Source organism: Cyanistes caeruleus, unplaced genomic scaffold (genome assembly GCF_971803275.1).
Source record: "Cyanistes caeruleus unplaced genomic scaffold, bCyaCae1.hap1.1 HAP1_SCAFFOLD_232, whole genome shotgun sequence".
NCBI lineage: Eukaryota > Metazoa > Chordata > Aves > Passeriformes > Paridae > Cyanistes > Cyanistes caeruleus.
This window is the reverse complement of record NW_028256015.1, coordinates 61,069-80,121: the sequence shown is the minus strand read 5'-3', so window position 1 is coordinate 80,121 and position 19,053 is coordinate 61,069. Positions and strand designations below refer to the sequence as shown.

General features: G+C 53.9%; 2 protein-coding genes across 2 annotated transcripts; both read right to left on the bottom strand.

The window, feature by feature from the left end:
* Nucleotides 1–359: 359 nt before the first annotated feature.
* LOC147645550 (E3 ubiquitin-protein ligase PHF7-like) lies at nt 360–7,700 on the bottom strand. Its single transcript, XM_086874482.1, has 17 exons — nt 7,619–7,700; nt 7,222–7,507; nt 6,853–7,126; nt 6,433–6,524; nt 6,246–6,347; nt 5,842–5,966; nt 5,603–5,765; nt 5,410–5,516; nt 5,080–5,193; nt 4,815–4,933; nt 3,851–4,666; nt 3,249–3,534; nt 2,246–2,372; nt 1,870–1,940; nt 1,568–1,655; nt 768–852; nt 360–549 (listed from the first exon to the last, which is right to left on the bottom strand). Exons 3-11 carry the CDS (start codon nt 6,893–6,895, stop codon nt 3,897–3,899), a joined length of 1,635 nt encoding a protein of 544 aa, XP_086730608.1. The 5' UTR covers nt 6,896–7,126; nt 7,222–7,507; nt 7,619–7,700; the 3' UTR covers nt 360–549; nt 768–852; nt 1,568–1,655; nt 1,870–1,940; nt 2,246–2,372; nt 3,249–3,534; nt 3,851–3,896.
* Nucleotides 7,701–11,040: 3,340 nt separating this feature from the next.
* Nucleotides 11,041–17,931, bottom strand: LOC147645549 (E3 ubiquitin-protein ligase PHF7-like). The gene is made up of 16 exons (XM_086874481.1): nt 17,902–17,931; nt 17,533–17,806; nt 17,114–17,205; nt 16,927–17,028; nt 16,523–16,647; nt 16,284–16,446; nt 16,091–16,197; nt 15,761–15,874; nt 15,496–15,614; nt 14,532–15,347; nt 13,930–14,215; nt 12,927–13,053; nt 12,551–12,621; nt 12,249–12,336; nt 11,449–11,533; nt 11,041–11,230 (listed from the first exon to the last, which is right to left on the bottom strand). The coding sequence occupies exons 2-10, from the start codon at nt 17,573–17,575 to the stop codon at nt 14,578–14,580; spliced, it is 1,635 nt and encodes a 544-aa protein (XP_086730607.1). The 5' UTR covers nt 17,576–17,806; nt 17,902–17,931; the 3' UTR covers nt 11,041–11,230; nt 11,449–11,533; nt 12,249–12,336; nt 12,551–12,621; nt 12,927–13,053; nt 13,930–14,215; nt 14,532–14,577.
* Nucleotides 17,932–19,053: the final 1,122 nt, after the last annotated feature.

Below are 19,053 nucleotides of genomic sequence, written 5' to 3'. Positions count from 1 at the left end.
GTCAGGCCAAGACACCCCTGGGCAGGGGGCAGTGTCCTTTTGGGCCTGGCAGAGCCCGTAGCCTCCTGGAGGGCTGGGGGCACTGCTCCGGCCCAGCCTGGCCCAGGCCTGGGAGGCCTTTGACATTGCTGATTGCCCTCACAGCCTCCAGGGCCGAGCCAGAGCTCAATGGCCCCAGCCTGAGCGGACGGTCTGGACTGGAGCCTTCCCGTGGCTCCCCGGAACCCGAGAGCATCAGCGCCAGCTCAGAAACACTGCCTAACCGGGTTTGACAGTATTTTTTCCTGTTAGGTCCTTGAAAGGATTTAAAAGGTAATGTTGTTTGGCAACTTCTTCAAGGAACAAATACGACATGATTCTTTTCAAGAAAGGTTTTATTAGTTTGGTTTCAGTTTCCATTTGGAATTCTTATGCTTCCTAAGACGATCCAGAAACTAATGAAAACCTAACATATTCCTAGGAGAAGTTTTTGAATCCACTACTCGCAGAAGTCTCTAAATTCACTGTTTCTCTTAAACACTTCCCTTACACCTAGTTAGCTAGCTGCTCCTGTAACAGAGAGAGATGCAGTGATTTACGTGGCTGGACATCACAACATGATGTTACACACACCAGTATACTAACAGCCTTTTGTTCCCTGACAGTTACAAAGCTTCAGGCTCTTCTGGAGGTCCTGAATTAATTTTGCGTGCACATCCATAGCTGTGTTCCCTCCCCATGCTCAGCATTCAGCCACAGTTACCAGGGAACAGATGTTCCATACTCACCTCAAGCAATAATCTACGTCTTTCTTCCCAACCCTCTTATTCTTCACTGAACTCTACAGATCTACAAAAAATTACTTTGGGCCCTCTGCACAAAAGAAAACACAACAGAACACCAATCAATAGGGTTCAACACTTGTGATTCTGCTGCTGCTCCCAACAAACATGAATGAACAACACAACAGTCAAGTCAGAAGCTCTATTCTTCACGTCCCTCCTATTCTCTTGCCCCCCACCACATGTCGGCTCCAACAGAAACGTTCCCTACTGCAGCCTGGTGTACTAAGAAAAATGAAAGACAGCAGCTGTCTCCCTGAACATGCTGAAATCTAAATTGCAGTGAAACAGCAGCTCTTGCATTAAATGCTCAGCAGCAGGATCCCACAGCTGCCCCCCAGAAGCGCTGCCTGCCAAGGGCTGAGATTTCCATTCTAACACACCCTGCAAATCTGATGGGCTGGAAGATTGCAGGGCAGTAACTGTATGAACACAGCCATACATTTCACCAGCGTTATCTAACAAGTCTCAAGAAAGGAACGTCATTTAAGCCTGACTTGAGACTATAGTCTACAAAATAAAACAAGCAATTGTTTTGGCAACCTGTGTAATTTTTGCGGCTGTGTATGTTTTCTTTTGTTGTTGTTGTCTTTGTTTTGAAATAGAAAATTCACTGGCTTCAGAAGAGCAAGCCCCAGATTCACTAGGATGAAGAACCGCACGGACATATGTCGCTGACAAGAACCCTCAGCATTCCTAACAGTAACACCAGAAAGACAGGAAAAAGTTAAAAATGATAGACCTACCTGAAAAGATCCCAAATGTCTCGGTAACCTGTCTAGTGACTATTTTTTCCCTAAGCTCTACAAGTTCCTATAGCTATGAGGTAATTATCTGAAAGAAAGGAAAGGCAGAAAGCTGCTCAGCCTTTATTTTTTACCAGGACTGTCTCGTGGGATTCTACCACAACTTTGACCACAAGAAAGGATGGCAAATTTTGACTACAGAGCATTCATAACCAGGAGGCATCTTTTCCTCCTTACTCAAGTCCATTAAGGGTTTAAAAGGGAAAAATATAGAAAAGGGGACTGAACAAGTTGTGTCATACCTCTTAGGCGTTCGTCATCTATGGAGAAGAAGAGAACTCTAGCACTTTCTGTGCGTGGTAGAGAAAGAACCCTAGACAAGTACAAAGGGGTTTTAGCATTCTCAAAGGTCCTATCAAATGCCCTGAGCACAAGTTAGAGCTGTAGTGCCTCAGAGAAATGGTGTACATGGAAGAGCTCTACTCCATAGTATGCAAATAAAGCCTTCTATTAAAGAACCCCACTTTTTACAATAAAATTGACTGTGTCTTTGCCTTTTGGCTCTCACTGCTCAGAGGTGTGCAGTGTCAGTTTCCCATTTTCTCAGTGCTGCCATTAATATTCCCACAGCATCCAACTACTACAGCCAAGTAGACAACAAATACAAATGGAACTTGCCTTCCTTGGTGCTTTTCAATTTCTGACATCTCCGGCTCACCAGCAGCCCCAGACGGGATGTCTTGGAAATGTGAATCCTGTCGCCACCTGACGTTTTCCGGTTTTGTCGTTCCAAGTACGTAAGGCTCTGCAAAACCAGCACCAAAACAGAAAGCAAGTCAAAACCAAATTATTTCTCTGCTTGCCCGGAAAAATTCCTCTTTTCAAGTGAAATATTTACACTGGAGAAGACAGATTTAGGAAGGACAAAATCTTCTTCTCCCTGATTTTCTGAGCTGTAGCTCTCCTCCAGGATTTTCCACTTTGTTCTAGGCATCTCCTATGCATTCTTAAACATTTAGCATCACATCCAGAAGACAGTGAATAGCTTCTGAATTCAGCACAAGTGTGGTGGGCTTGTTGCTTTGTGGTGTTGTTTTTTAATATTTTGGGTAACTTGGCACGGTTTCCTTTCATTCCTACCTGACTGAGACTTGATTAAATATTCCTTCATCTGCATTTCATAAGGCCTTATTTTATCCGAGCTTAGGACACCCCAGTGATCCTTCAGTTTCTTTTTTCTGAAGGTCCAGGAATAGAATTCAGTAACTAACAGAATGTTCATGGAGCTTGGGGTCAACTCCAGGATTTTGTTCCTCCCTCTACCTTAACACCCATTTTCCTTAAAATCCTGTTGGCTTCCATGTAACTTGGTATGACTGCTGTGCCACCTTTTTCCCTGCTTGAGAAGTTTAGGGGAAGCTTTTTCACCGCTCTGCAAAAATCCCAATGCCTTCTCAAGGCGTGCCTTTCAAAATTCCTGAGATGCAAGCAGGAGTTACCTCTCATTAATCTCCCACAGCCTTGGCAAGCAGCAATGAGGATCAGAATGCTTCAGCAGAAGTACTGACTTCTGCTGCTGAAAATCCTCTGGATTATGACCTTCTTCACACCGTATTGCTCTACAGTGCCTGCCAGAAGCCGTTCCTTAGAAATGGCTCCGTTAGGAGGGTTCTGCTCTTACCTTCTTTGATGCCCAACTCCTCTGTGTCTCCAAAGAAGGAAAACTGGAAAGCACTGGACTCCTGAGTTCTGTCGTTTTCAGGCAAAGGTCCCAGACGTTCGTCTGGGGCAGAGTCCTGTGCATCCTCTTTGTCCCAGCCTGTTTCCACTGTCTTTTCCGGTTTCATCTTTGAAGGTCCAAGCAAGTGTTTTAAATCAGCAGCAGTGTCGCAATCGATTTCTTCAGACACTGAAAGCAGTGTCTCACTCTCTTCTTTCTCCCTCTGCTTTACTGAAGAAAGGCTTTACTGAAATGAGATTGTTTAAGGATAGCGACTCAACACATGTCCTTTTCAAAGACAGCTTCCCTAAGAGCCACCTTGCTCGTCATGTCTCCCTAAAGGTATCCAAGCCATTAAGGATTCACGTTCAAGGGTAAGCAGTGGGGAAATATCTGTCTAAAGACAGGAATGAGTGTCCTTTTTAATCAGCTATGTGCTTAAGTGACTTTTCCCTACACAATACATGGTAACATAGAAATCAAGAATCGTGGAAATGCCAAGAGCTAATTCGGTTTTCCCACAGACCTGCAAGTCTCGAGGTCCCTGTACTGACCCTTCTCACCTTCACTTACGGCAGCAAACAGAGGGACTAGAAAGAAAAGGTGACACTACGTGCTGCTGTTGGAGGTCCCAGTTGAGGCCCGACGTGGCTGGCGGGAGCGGTTGCTCCAGCGCGACGTCCCCGACGGTGTCCCCCTGCGCCTGGGCCTCTCAGCACTTGCTGCTCTCCTCCTGCTCCTGTCCTGGCGACTCCTGGAGCGGACAGGTTGATCCGAGGCTCGACGTTGCACGCAGGAGCGGCTGCGTCTCGGGGACGTCCCTGAGGACGTCTCCCTTCGCCTGGGCCTCTCTGCCCTCGACGTTCTCCTGCCGCTCCTGTCATGGCAACTCCTCGACCGGGCAGGTGGACTCTGGGCATGAGCTTGCTGCCGGGAGCGGCTGTGTCTGCGGGAAGCCCGCGACGGTGTCTCCCTTTGCCTGCGCCTCTCTGCACTTGATGTTCTCCTACTGCTCCTGTCATGGCGACTCCGCGACCGGACGGCCCCATCTGAGGCCCGCCTCTGCTGTTGAGAGCGCCTTCGCCTGCGGTCAGGCCCAGCATGTCTGGAATGGACCCTGTCCTCAGGGCCCGTCCAGCTGCTGGATCTTGCCCTTGGTGTGCGTGCGCTGCCGGTGTCTGCCAAGGAAGAAACTGCATGCCGGGGGCTTCTGTGGCTGCTGGTCCCTGGAGTTGGAGACTGGGGAGCCAGACCCGATGGCACTGCGCTGCTGGAGCTCGGCCTGATGGCCTCGGATTCTGAAAGGCCGTGAGCAGGCTCCAGTCCTGACTGTCTGATCCGGCTGGGGCCATTGAGCTCTGGCTGCTCATCCCTGGGGGCTGTAAAGCCAAACAGGAATGTCAGAGGCCTCCCAGGCCATGCCCAACCAGAACACTGCCCCCAGCCCTCCAGGAGCCCATGGGCTTTGCCGTGCCCAGCCTGGGCACTGGCCCCAGCCCAGGGACACCCGCCTGCTTTGCCTCATACCTGTGCCGAGACCAGCACAGCTGTCACACTCCCAGCGGGTTCTCCTCACTGTCAGGCCAGAGCAGCGCCTGTGGGTGCCCTCGGCAGCACAGGAGGAGCACAGGAGCAGCTTCCAGGGCCTGGGGAAGCAAACGGGTTGATGGCTCTGAGAACAAAGTGTCCCAGCACGGGATTGTGCAGCCGAGCACCACTGGCTCCTTCCGCTTTGAGCCCTTCCTGAGACACAGGTTCCCTGCAGAGCCCCGGGTGCAGCTTCCCAACTCACCCCTCTTCCTCTGCCTCCTCCCTGCCTCCTGGGTAAAGGCATTCCCTGGCATTGCACCTGCTGTGACGCACTCTCAGATCCGCGAAGGCGTCGTTGTCCTCCCATGTTGGCAGTCTGATGGGGAAAGGAAAAGCTCATGTGTTTCTGCTGCCCTGACCGCGTGGACGTAACAGGGTGTCCCTGCTCTTCCTCCAATGCTTTTCCAAGTCCCGTGAGAAGCGCAAGTCCAGACTCCCTGGATGGGGCAGGGCCTGGACTGCTGGGGCAGGGCCTGGCACAGCACGGCACTTGCACCCTCCTGTCTTGTGAGCCCCGCAGAAGGACACCAACCTGAAGGGGATGCGGATTCCCATGATGAACATTTCGACAGCGAACATGCCATCGTCTCTGCAGAGGGGGCAGCAGAAGGAGAAAAAACCAGCACGCATGGCCTGTCCCTGCAGGGCAAACAGAAGCAGTGTGAGCCAGGCCCTGGTGCTGCTGAGCACCTGCTGTGTCCCAGGCCTGAGGGCATGGCTCCCACCTGGAGGCAGTCCCTGTGGAACCAGGCTCTTTGGCACGTTGGGCACACTATGGTGGTAAAGGTCATTCTGTCTTCCACTGGCTCCATGCAGATGGGGCATTCGGTGCCCGGCTCTGGAGTCACCTGCACCATCTGCTCTGGACGGTGCTCAGGGCAGTAGGACCTGGGGGCAAAAGGACGGGCATAATGAGAAAGTCTTGGTCCTTCCCCAAGGGTGGCCAGAAGGGGAGAGGAGCTACCTGTATGGGGCAATGTACTGCGTAACACAGCCGCCCTCCTTGGCACAGGGCAGGTGGAACCATCTGTCGCAGCCTTCCTCGCAGCACATGATGGTGGCCCCGCTCTGGCCGCAGACGCAGCAGTGCTGGAATGAGCCAGGCAGCCCCATCAGCGGCAGCCTCGGGGCCTCCCCAGGCAGCCCCAGGGCTGCGGGCAGGGAGCAGGATGGGGCTGCTGCTGGCTCTCAGCCCACAGAGCCAGCTGGTGGAGGAAGCACCTGTGCCAGGGCCTCTTTGGAGCTGCTGGGAGCCAGACTTTGTCCCACAGCTGGCTGCATGGCCGGCCTTTCTTGCTGGGGCTCTGGGCTAAGCTCTGGCAAACGTCTCCTGGCACAAATGTCCCTGCTCTTTTGCCAGGCTCTCACCTTCTGTGCCGCCCGCCTGACTGCACATTGGATATCTTGAGGAAGAAAACCCAGGAATCCAACCTGTTTCTTTTCTTGCCGGAAAAGAAGAGTGGCAAAATACTGCAGAAAAGGGGAAGAGGTGATGAAGACAGGGTGGCAGGGACTGCCCATTGCAATGCGGGAGGGAGTGCCCGGAGCCACTCACCAGGCAGAACATGTGGGCACAGAGCCCGTATTTCTCCCGTCTGTTTCCGCAGGTGTCCGGGTCAGCGTCCACACGATGACACAAAACGCATGCTGCAGGGGACAGAGCCAATGGCAGCGGGCGTCAGCAGCTCTGTGGGGCTCTCAGCCCGCAGCATCGACCCCAAGAGCTGCTCTGTCCCTGCCTGCGTGCCTGCCTGATGGGCAGGGCTGGAGGCCTTGGAGAGCAGCGGCCATTGCGGGCACGGGGCTCCCAACAGCTGCCCCCTGGCCCAGCTGGGCCCCACTTGAGGAGGAAGGAGGCTGCCAGCCCTGGCCTGGCTGAGCAGCTCCTGCCTCCTTTGGCTTCTGCTCTGGGCCCCACGCTGGCCACCCCGACAGCCCCTGGGCCAGGCTGTGGGAGGGGCTGCTTTGCCCTCACCTGGCTCCCTGCCATCAGGGCCCTCCTGCTCCCTGTCACACATGGCGGCTGTCAGCGCTGAGTCCCTGTGCAGGAACGCCGCTGTCTCCGCCAGGTGCTGGTCCTCTCTCTCTGTGGAGGGAAGAAAAGTGATGGGAGTTTGGAGAACAGGCCCAGAGCTACGAGGGTGCTACTCCCTGGTCAGCCCTGCGTGAGCCCTGCTCCTGTCCGCCTTCTGCTCCCGTCGTCGCGTTCAGGAACACCGCGGTCTCCTCTGGATGTTCCTGCGCTGATTCTGGGAAGGGAGAGGCAGGTGAGCCTGCAGCACAGGCCCAGAGCTCCGAGGTGTGGGGCCCCTCTGGTCCCTGGGCAGCTGCATCCCTGCCTTACCTTCTCCTCCCGTTGCCAGGTCGCACTGACACACGGCCTGAGCCCAGCCTTCCCTTGTGGGGCTTTGGTTGCACGTGTCACAATGGCCACTCTGACATCAGCATCTTGCTCCCAAGATTCACGCAGCCATGGCCTCACATGCCCGGCAGCCACTTGAGGCCGCCCCCTTGGGAACCGCGGTTCTGACATGGTTCCAAGCCTTTGGTCAGCACGGAACCAGGCCAGAGACTCCTGCAGCAAGTGCAGGGTCCAAGCCCAGGCCCCAGGGTAGCCATCGAGGGTGGCACTGTAGGCACAAAGGTGCTGTTCAGGCACGGCCACGCCAGGGCTCCTGCCCCTGGCAGTCGGTTGCCCAGAGAGCTTGTGCAGAGTCTCTTGCACTGCACAGATTCCAAACCTGCTCTTGGTGAACCGATGTTTTCCTCAAGACCTCTCTGCAGTAAACTGAGATGAACCTGATTTCATGCCCGTGCTGATCACTGTTGGGAACAGGAGATAAAGCTGGGGACCACTGCAGCTGCCTCCCAACCTCAATTCTCCTGTCATCTAACGATCTCATGAATTTGACATTTCCTATTAAGCGGAAAAATTACTATTAAGCTTCTGAGAAAGCTCATCCTTTACACTGACTCTATGGAAACCCGGGAAATTCAATGAAAGATTACCTTGTATCTGACTGGAGAGCTTGCTACAGTGCTCAGCTCAGGAGCCAATTGCTTTTCCCACATTAAAGAACTTTGCCAGTTTTGTCCGTGCTTTCCTTCTAGCAACTATATTGAAAAAAGTCAAGACGGGACACACGCAAACCGTTCTTGTAGAGTTTTCGCATTCACGCCTTTGCAAACACGCTCCTGCAAAGTCCAGATCGTTGACTGCTAGAACAGTCAGCGGGACCCCAGGGAAACAGGGCAGGGGCTGACAAGCAGAGATACCCTGCACGTGCCTGATGCTGGGGCACCGGGAGTTCACCCATGTTCCTGTCTCCAGGGGAGAGCCCCCTTGGGTGGAAAACAATGCCTTCACTGAACTAGGAGGGAGGCACAGCAGGTGCAATGCCAGGGAATGCCTTTACCCAGGAGGCAGGGTGGAGGCGGAGGAAGAGGGGAGCGTTGGGAAGCTGCACGCGGGGCTCTGCAGGGAACCTGTGTCTCGGCAAGGCATTGAAGCAGAAGGAGCCAGAAGAGCTCAGCCATGCAATCCCGAGCTGTGGACACTTTGTCCTCAGCACCAGGAACCCGTTTGCTTCTCCAGGCCCTGGGAAGTGCTCCGGTGCCTCTCCCGCAAGTTATGCATCGACACACAGCCACCGACTCTTCCTCAACCCTTCTCAGCACTGGACAGCAGGACACAGTAAAATGTTGTCTCTGGTGCATGATCTAATTATTCAAAGTCTAATTATTCAAAGTCCTGCAAAGAAGCAACTTACATTGAAAGCATCCACACCAAAATCCCCAAACCCTGGTACAAATCTTGAACTGACACAAGAAACATGTTCCTATTCAGAAACACAGTGTTGGCTAACATTTTGGCCAATATTTTTTCCTATTAGGTGTTTGAATGGATTTCAAAAGTAACATTTTTTGGCAAGTTCTTCAAGGAACAAGCAGGAAACACGTGTGAACTCGAAAAGAAGATTTATTGGCTTGCTTTCACATCCCTTTTGGAATCCCTATGCTTCATCCAGCATGCAAGAAAATTGTGAAAATCCAACTTCATATTAGGAGAAGTTTCTGAATTTGCAGTTTGCCTCAAAGACTTTCTGTACACAGTTAAGGAACTGGCTCTGGAACTTACAGGGATTGAGTGGTTCCCCTGACTGGACATCACCACATGACCTTACCAAAACAACTATTCTTGCCTCGCAATTTGAGCTCTTCTAGAGGCTTTGTCCTGAGCAACTTTGTTAGGTCCCTCTCTGCTCGGCTGTCGAGCCTGTCCAGGTCCCTCTGGAGGGCAGCACAGCCTTGTGGTGCATCAGCCCCTGCTCCCACTTCTGTGCTATCAGCAAACGTGCTGAGGGAGCGCTCTGTCCCTTCTGCCAGGTCACTGGGGAATAAGGCAAACAAGGCTGGCCCCAGCACAGCCCCCTGAGGTCACAACCCTCTGAGTTTGGAGCTCCACTGTCCACTTCTCCACCCTACTCTCCCTGAACTGCCTCAGGAGCATATTATGGGAGACAGGGACAAAGCCTCGCTGAAGCTCCAGCTGACAACTCAGCCACTGCTCTCCCCGCACAAACCCAGCCAGTCACTGCAGCACAGGTGGCTATGAGATTCCTCAAGCATGGTTTTCCCTTCCTGTTATTCCCGAGCTTTGGAGATGACATCCAGGAGGAGGTGTTGTGTCACCTGTCGGGAGATGGAGGAGAGGCTGATGGGCCTGCAGTTTCTTGGCTTCTTCTTGGTGCCCTTTGGGAAGACTGCAGTGATGCAGGCTTTCCTGCAATGCTCATGCCTCTCTTGCGAAGCATCACCTTCCCTGACTGGCTGAGAGAGCTCCCAGTGCCGGGGCCAGGAGCAGAGATTTCCCCTGGCCTCAAAAGGGAAGGCAGGGCTCAGGCCGTGTGTCAGTGCGACCTGACAACGGGAGGAGAAGGTAAGGCAGGGATGCAGCTGCCCAGGGACCAGAGGGGCCCCACACCTCGGGGCTCTGGGCCTGTGCTGCAGGCTCACCTGCCTCTCCCTTCCCAGAATCAGCGCAGGAACATCCAGAGGAGACCGCGGTGTTCCTGAACGCGACGACGGGAGCAGAAGGCGGACAGGAGCAGGGCTCACGCAGGGCTGATCAGGGAGTAGCACCCTCATTGCTCTGGGCATGTCCTGCAAATTCCCCACACCCTTCTTCCCTCCACACAGAGACAGGACCAGCACCTCGAGGACACCGTGTTGTTCCTGGACAGGGACTCAGCGCTGACAGCCGCCATGTGCGACAGGGAGCAGGAGGGCCCTGATGGCAGGGAGCCAGGTGAGGGCAAAGCAGCCCTCCCACAGCCTGGCCCAGGGGCTGTCGGGGTGGCCAGCGTGGGGCCCAGAGCAGAGGCCAAAGGAGGCAGGAGCTGCTCAGCCAGGCCAGGGCTGGCAGCCTCCTTCCTCCTCAAGTGGGGCCCAGCTGGGCCAGGGGGCAGCTGTTGGGAGCCCCGTGCCCGCAATGGCCGCTGCTCTCCAAGGCCTCCAGCCCTGCCCATCAGCCAGGCACGCAGGCAGGGACAGAGCAGCTCTTGGGGTCGATGCTGCGGGCTGAGAGCCCCACAGAGCTGCTCATGCCCGCTGCCATTGGCTCTGTCCCCTGCAGCATTCCTGCTGTGTCGTTGTGTAAAGGCTGACCCCTGTGCTTCCCCAGGCCCTGGCAAGTGCCCCTGTGCTGCTCCTGTGCTGCCCAGGGCACCCACGGGCGTTGCTCGTGCCTGAGAGCGACCAGAACCAGCGGGGAGTGTGACAGCTCCGCTGCTCTGGGCTCGGCTGTCAGGCCAAGACACCCCTGGGCAGGGGGCAGTGTCCTTTTGGGCCTGGCAGAGCCCGTAGCCTCCTGGAGGGCTGGGGGCACTGCTCCGGCCCAGCCTGGCCCAGGCCTGGGAGGCCTTTGACATTGCTGATTGCCCTCACAGCCTCCAGGGCCGAGCCAGAGCTCAATGGCCCCAGCCTGAGCGGACGGTCTGGACTGGAGCCTTCCCGTGGCTCCCCGGAACCCGAGAGCATCAGCGCCAGCTCAGAAACACTGCCTAACCGGGTTTGACAGTATTTTTTCCTGTTAGGTCCTTGAAAGGATTTAAAAGGTAATGTTGTTTGGCAACTTCTTCAAGGAACAAATACGACATGATTCTTTTCAAGAAAGGTTTTATTAGTTTGGTTTCAGTTTCCATTTGGAATTCTTATGCTTCCTAAGACGATCCAGAAACTAATGAAAACCTAACATATTCCTAGGAGAAGTTTTTGAATCCACTACTCGCAGAAGTCTCTAAATTCACTGTTTCTCTTAAACACTTCCCTTACACCTAGTTAGCTAGCTGCTCCTGTAACAGAGAGAGATGCAGTGATTTACGTGGCTGGACATCACAACATGATGTTACACACACCAGTATACTAACAGCCTTTTGTTCCCTGACAGTTACAAAGCTTCAGGCTCTTCTGGAGGTCCTGAATTAATTTTGCGTGCACATCCATAGCTGTGTTCCCTCCCCATGCTCAGCATTCAGCCACAGTTACCAGGGAACAGATGTTCCATACTCACCTCAAGCAATAATCTACGTCTTTCTTCCCAACCCTCTTATTCTTCACTGAACTCTACAGATCTACAAAAAATTACTTTGGGCCCTCTGCACAAAAGAAAACACAACAGAACACCAATCAATAGGGTTCAACACTTGTGATTCTGCTGCTGCTCCCAACAAACATGAATGAACAACACAACAGTCAAGTCAGAAGCTCTATTCTTCACGTCCCTCCTATTCTCTTGCCCCCCACCACATGTCGGCTCCAACAGAAACGTTCCCTACTGCAGCCTGGTGTACTAAGAAAAATGAAAGACAGCAGCTGTCTCCCTGAACATGCTGAAATCTAAATTGCAGTGAAACAGCAGCTCTTGCATTAAATGCTCAGCAGCAGGATCCCACAGCTGCCCCCCAGAAGCGCTGCCTGCCAAGGGCTGAGATCTCCATTCTAACACACCCTGCAAATCTGATGGGCTGGAAGATTGCAGGGCAGTAACTGTATGAACACAGCCATACATTTCACCAGCGTTATCTAACAAGTCTCAAGAAAGGAACGTCATTTAAGCCTGACTTGAGACTATAGTCTACAAAATAGAACAAGCAATTGTTTTGGCAACCTGTGTAATTTTTGGGGCTGTGTATGTTTTCTTTTGTTGTTGTTGTCTTTGTTTTGAAATAGAAAATTCACTGGCTTCAGAAGAGCAAGCCCCAGATTCACTAGGATGAAGAACCGCACGGACATATGTCGCTGACAAGAACCCACAGCATTCCTAACAGTAACACCAGAAAGACAGGAAAAAGTTAAAAATGATAGACCTACCTGAAAAGATCCCAAATGTCTCGGTAACCTGTCTAGTGACTATTTTTTCCCTAAGCTCTACAAGTTCCTATAGCTATGAGGTAATTATCTGAAAGAAAGGAAAGGCAGAAAGCTGCTCAGCCTTTATTTTTTACCAGGACTGTCTCGTGGGATTCTACCACAACTTTGACCACAAGAAAGGATGGCAAATTTTGACTACAGAGCATTCATAACCAGGAGGCATCTTTTCCTCCTTACTCAAGTCCATTAAGGGTTTAAAAGGGAAAAATATAGAAAAGGGGACTGAACAAGTTGTGTCATACCTCTTAGGCGTTCGTCATCTATGGAGAAGAAGAGAACTCTAGCACTTTCTGTGCGTGGTAGAGAAAGAACCCTAGACAAGTACAAAGGGGTTTTAGCATTCTCAAAGGTCCTATCAAATGCCCTGAGCAAAAGTTAGAGCTGTAGTGCCTCAGAGAAATGGTGTACATGGAAGAGCTCTACTCCATAGTATGCAAATAAAGCCTTCTATTAAAGAACCCCACTTTTTACAATAAAATTGACTGTGTCTTTGCCTTTTGGCTCTCACTGCTCAGAGGTGTGCAGTGTCAGTTTCCCATTTTCTCAGTGCTGCCATTAATATTCCCACAGCATCCAACTACTACAGCCAAGTAGACAACAAATACAAATGGAACTTGCCTTCCTTGGTGCTTTTCAATTTCTGACATCTCCGGCTCACCAGCAGCCCCAGACGGGATGTCTTGGAAATGTGAATCCTGTTGCCACCTGACGTTTTCCGGTTTTGTCGTTCCAAGTACGTAAGGCTCTGCAAAACCAGCACCAAAACAGAAAGCAAGTCAAAACCAAATTATTTCTCTGCTTGCCCGGAAAAATTCCTCTTTTCAAGTGAAATATTTACACTGGAGAAGACAGATTTAGGAAGGACAAAATCTTCTTCTCCCTGATTTTCTGAGCTGTAACTCTCCTCCAGGATTTTCCACTTTGTTCTAGGCATCTCCTATGCATTCTTAAACATTTAGCATCACATCCAGAAGACAGTGAATAGCTTCTGAATTCAGCACAAGTGTGGTGGGCTTGTTGCTTTGTGGTGTTGTTTTTTAATATTTTGGGTAACTTGGCACGGTTTCCTTTCATTCCTACCTGACTGAGACTTGATTAAATATTCCTTCATCTGCATTTCATAAGGCCTTATTTTATCCGAGCTTAGGACACCCCAGTGATCCTTCAGTTTCTTTTTTCTGAAGGTCCAGGAATAGAATTCAGTAACTAACAGAATGTTCATGGAGCTTGGGGTCAACTCCAGGATTTTGTTCCTCCCTCTACCTTAACACCCATTTTCCTTAAAATCCTGTTGGCTTCCATGTAACTTGGTATGACTGCTGTGCCACCTTTTTCCCTGCTTGAGAAGTTTAGGGGAAGCTTTTTCACCGCTCTGCAAAAATCCCAATGCCTTCTCAAGGCGTGCCTTTCAAAATTCCTGAGATGCAAGCAGGAGTTACCTCTCATTAATCTCCCACAGCCTTGGCAAGCAGCAATGAGGATCAGAATGCTTCAGCAGAAGTACTGACTTCTGCTGCTGAAAATCCTCTGGATTATGACCTTCTTCACACCGTATTGCTCTACAGTGCCTGCCAGAAGCCGTTCCTTAGAAATGGCTCCGTTAGGAGGGTTCTGCTCTTACCTTCTTTGATGCCCAACTCCTCTGTGTCTCCAAAGAAGGAAAACTGGAAAGCACTGGACTCCTGAGTTCTGTCGTTTTCAGGCAAAGGTCCCAGACGTTCGTCTGGGGCAGAGTCCTGTGCATCCTCTTTGTCCCAGCCTATTTCCACTGTCTTTTCCGGTTTCATCTTTGAAGGTCCAAGCAAGTGTTTTAAATCAGCAGCAGTGTCGCAATCGATTTCTTCAGACACTGAAAGCAGTGTCTCACTCTCTTCTTTCTCCCTCTGCTTTACTGAAGAAAGGCTTTACTGAAATGAGATTGTTTAAGGATAGCGACTCAACACATGTCCTTTTCAAAGACAGCTTCCCTAAGAGCCACCTTGCTCGTCATGTCTCCCTAAAGGTATCCAAGCCATTAAGGATTCACGTTCAAGGGTAAGCAGTGGGGAAATATCTGTCTAAAGACAGGAATGAGTGTCCTTTTTAATCAGCTATGTGCTTAAGTGACTTTTCCCTACACAATACATGGTAACATAGAAATCAAGAATCGTGGAAATGCCAAGAGCTAATTCGGTTTTCCCACAGACCTGCAAGTCTCGAGGTCCCTGTACTGACCCTTCTCACCTTCACTTACGGCAGCAAACAGAGGGACTAGAAAGAAAAGGTGACACTACGTGCTGCTGTTGGAGGTCCCAGTTGAGGCCCGACGTGGCTGGCGGGAGCGGTTGCTCCAGCGCGACGTCCCCGACGGTGTCCCCCTGCGCCTGGGCCTCTCAGCACTTGCTGCTCTCCTCCTGCTCCTGTCCTGGCGACTCCTGGAGCGGACAGGTTGATCCGAGGCTCGACGTTGCACGCAGGAGCGGCTGCGTCTCGGGGACGTCCCTGAGGACGTCTCCCTTCGCCTGGGCCTCTCTGCCCTCGACGTTCTCCTGCCGCTCCTGTCATGGCAACTCCTCGACCGGGCAGGTGGACTCTGGGCATGAGCTTGCTGCCGGGAGCGGCTGTGTCTGCGGGAAGCCCGTGACGGTGTCTCCCTTTGCCTGCGCCTCTCTGCACTTGATGTTCTCCTACTGCTCCTGTCATGGCGACTCCGCGACCGGACGGCCCCATCTGAGGCCCGCCTCTGCTGTTGAGAGCGCCTTCGCCTGCGGTCAGGCCCAGCATGTCTGGAATGGACCCTGTCCTCAGGGCCCGTCCAGCTGCTGGATCTTGCCCTTGGTGTGCGTGCGCTGCCGGTGTCTGCCAAGGAAGAAACTGCATGCCGGGGGCTTCTGTGGCTGCTGGTCCCTGGAGTTGGAGACTGGGGAGCCAGACCCGATGGCACTGCGCTGCTGGAGCTCGGCCTGATGGCCTCGGATTCTGAAAGGCCGTGAGCAGGCTCCAGTCCTGACTGTCTGATCCGGCTGGGGCCATTGAGCTCTGGCTGCTCATCCCTGGGGGCTGTAAAGCCAAACAGGAATGTCAGAGGCCTCCCAGGCCATGCCCAACCAGAACACTGCCCCCAGCCCTCCAGGAGCCCATGGGCTTTGCCGTGCCCAGCCTGGGCACTGGCCCCAGCCCAGGGACACCCGCCTGCTTTGCCTCATACCTGTGCCGAGACCAGCACAGCTGTCACACTCCCAGCGGGTTCTCCTCACTGTCAGGCCAGAGCAGCGCCTGTGGGTGCCCTCGGCAGCACAGGAGGAGCACAGGAGCAGCTTCCAGGGCCTGGGGAAGCAAACGGGTTGATGGCTCTGAGAACAAAGTGTCCCAGCACGGGATTGTGCAGCCGAGCACCACTGGCTCCTTCCGCTTTGAGCCCTTCCTGAGACACAGGTTCCCTGCAGAGCCCCGGGTGCAGCTTCCCAACTCACCCCTCTTCCTCTGCCTCCTCCCTGCCTCCTGGGTAAAGGCATTCCCTGGCATTGCACCTGCTGTGACGCACTCTCAGATCCGCGAAGGCGTCGTTGTCCTCCCATGTTGGCAGTCTGATGGGGAAAGGAAAAGCTCATGTGTTTCTGCTGCCCTGACCGCATGGACGTAACAGGGTGTCCCTGCTCTTCCTCCAATGCTTTTCCAAGTCCCGTGAGAAGCGCAAGTCCAGACTCCCTGGATGGGGCAGGGCCTGGACTGCTGGGGCAGGGCCTGGCACAGCACGGCACTTGCACCCTCCTGTCTTGTGAGCCCCGCAGAAGGACACCAACCTGAAGGGGATGCGGATTCCCATGATGAACATTTCGACAGCGAACATGCCATCGTCTCTGCAGAGGGGGCAGCAGAAGGAGAAAAAACCAGCACGCATGGCCTGTCCCTGCAGGGCAAACAGAAGCAGTGTGAGCCAGGCCCTGGTGCTGCTGAGCACCTGCTGTGTCCCAGGCCTGAGGGCATGGCTCCCACCTGGAGGCAGTCCCTGTGGAACCAGGCTCTTTGGCACGTTGGGCACACTATGGTGGTAAAGGTCATTCTGTCTTCCACTGGCTCCATGCAGATGGGGCATTCGGTGCCCGGCTCTGGAGTCACCTGCACCATCTGCTCTGGACGGTGCTCAGGGCAGTAGGACCTGGGGGCAAAAGGACGGGCATAATGAGAAAGTCTTGGTCCTTCCCCAAGGGTGGCCAGAAGGGGAGAGGAGCTACCTGTATGGGGCAATGTACTGCGTAACACAGCCGCCCTCCTTGGCACAGGGCAGGTGGAACCATCTGTCGCAGCCTTCCTCGCAGCACATGATGGTGGCCCCGCTCTGGCCGCAGACGCAGCAGTGCTGGAATGAGCCAGGCAGCCCCATCAGCGGCAGCCTCGGGGCCTCCCCAGGCAGCCCCAGGGCTGCGGGCAGGGAGCAGGATGGGGCTGCTGCTGGCTCTCAGCCCACAGAGCCAGCTGGTGGAGGAAGCACCTGTGCCAGGGCCTCTTTGGAGCTGCTGGGAGCCAGACTTTGTCCCACAGCTGGCTGCATGGCCGGCCTTTCTTGCTGGGGCTCTGGGCTAAGCTCTGGCAAACGTCTCCTGGCACAAATGTCCCTGCTCTTTTGCCAGGCTCTCACCTTCTGTGCCGCCCGCCTGACTGCACATTGGATATCTTGAGGAAGAAAACCCAGGAATCCAACCTGTTTCTTTTCTTGCCGGAAAAGAAGAGTGGCAAAATACTGCAGAAAAGGGGAAGAGGTGATGAAGACAGGGTGGCAGGGACTGCCCATTGCAATGCGGGAGGGAGTGCCCGGAGCCACTCACCAGGCAGAACATGTGGGCACAGAGCCCGTATTTCTCCCGTCTGTTTCCGCAGGTGTCCGGGTCAGCGTCCACACGATGACACAAAACGCATGCTGCAGGGGACAGAGCCAATGGCAGCGGGCGTCAGCAGCTCTGTGGGGCTCTCAGCCCGCAGCATCGACCCCAAGAGCTGCTCTGTCCCTGCCTGCGTGCCTGCCTGATGGGCAGGGCTGGAGGCCTTGGAGAGCAGCGGCCATTGCGGGCACGGGGCTCCCAACAGCTGCCCCCTGGCCCAGCTGGGCCCCACTTGAGGAGGAAGGAGGCTGCCAGCCCTGGCCTGGCTGAGCAGCTCCTGCCTCCTTTGGCTTCTGCTCTGGGCCCCACGCTGGCCACCCCGACAGCCCCTGGGCCAGGCTGTGGGAGGGCTGCTTTGCCCTCACCTGGCTCCCTGCCATCAGGGCCCTCCTGCTCCCTGTCACACATGGCGGCTGTCAGCGCTGAGTCCCTGTGCAGGAACGCCGCTGTCTCTGCCAGGTGCTGGTCCTCTCTCTCTGTGGAGGGAAGAAAAGTGATGGGAGTTTGGAGAACAGGCCCAGAGCTACGAGGGTGCTACTCCCTGGTCAGCCCTGCGTGAGCCCTGCTCCTGTCCGCCTTCTGCTCCCGTCGTCGCGTTCAGGAACACCGCGGTCTCCTCTGGATGTTCCTGCGCTGATTCTGGGAAGGGAGAGGCAGGTGAGCCTGCAGCGCAGGCCCAGAGCTCCGAGGTGTGGGGCCCCTCTGGTCCCTGGGCAGCTGCATCCCTGCCTTACCTTCTCCTCCCGTTGCCAGGTCACACTGACACACGGTCTGAGCCCTGCCTTCCCTTGTGGGGCTTTGGTTGCACGTGTCACAATGGCCACTCTGACATCAGCATCTTGCTCCCAAGATTCACGCAGCCATGGCCTCACATGCCCGGCAGCCACTTGAGGCCGCCCCCTTGGGAACCGCGGTTCTGACATGGTTCCAAGCCTTTGGTCAGCACGGAACCAGGCCAGAGACTCCTGCAGCAAGTGCAGGGTCCAAGCCCAAGCCCCAGGGCAGCCATCGAGGGTGGCACTGTAGGCACAAAGGTGCTGTTCAGGCACGGCCACGCCAGGGCTCCTGCCCCTGGCAGTCGGTTGCCCAGAGAGCTTGTGCAGAGTCTCTTGCACTGCACAGATTCCAAACCTGCTCTTGGTGAACCGATGTTTTCCTCAAGACCTCTCTGCAGTAAACTGAGATGAACCTGATTTCATGCCCGTGCTGATCACTGTTGGGAACAGGAGATAAAGCTGGGGACCACTGCAGCTGCCTCCCAACCTCAATTCTCCTGTCATCTAACGATCTCATGAATTTGACATTTCCTATTAAGCAGAAAAATTAGTATTAAGCTTCTGAGAAAGCTCATCCTTTACACTGACTCTATGGAAACCCGGGAAATTCAATGAAAGATTACCTTGTATCTGACTGGAGAGCTTGCAACAGTGCTCAGCTCAGGAGTCAATTGCTTTTCCCACATTAAAGAACTTTGCCAGTTTTGTCCGTGCTTTCCTTCTAGCAACTATATTGAAAAAAGTCAAGACGGGACACACGCAAACCGTTCTTGTAGAGTTTTCGCATTCACGCCTTTGCAAACACACTCCTGCAAAGTCCAGATCATTGACTGCTAGAACAGTCAGCGGGACCCCAGGGAAACAGGGCAGGGGCTGACAAGCAGAGATACCCTGCACCTGCCTGATGCTGGGGCACCGGGAGTTCACCCATGTTCCTGTCTCCAGGGGAGAGCCCCCTTGGGTGGAAAACAATGCCTTCACTGAACTAGGAGGGAGGCACAGCAGGTGCAATGCCAGGGAATGCCTTTACCCAGGAGGCAGGGTGGAGGCGGAGGAAGAGGGGAGCGTTGGGAAGCTGCACGCGGGGCTCTGCAGGGAACCTGTGTCTCG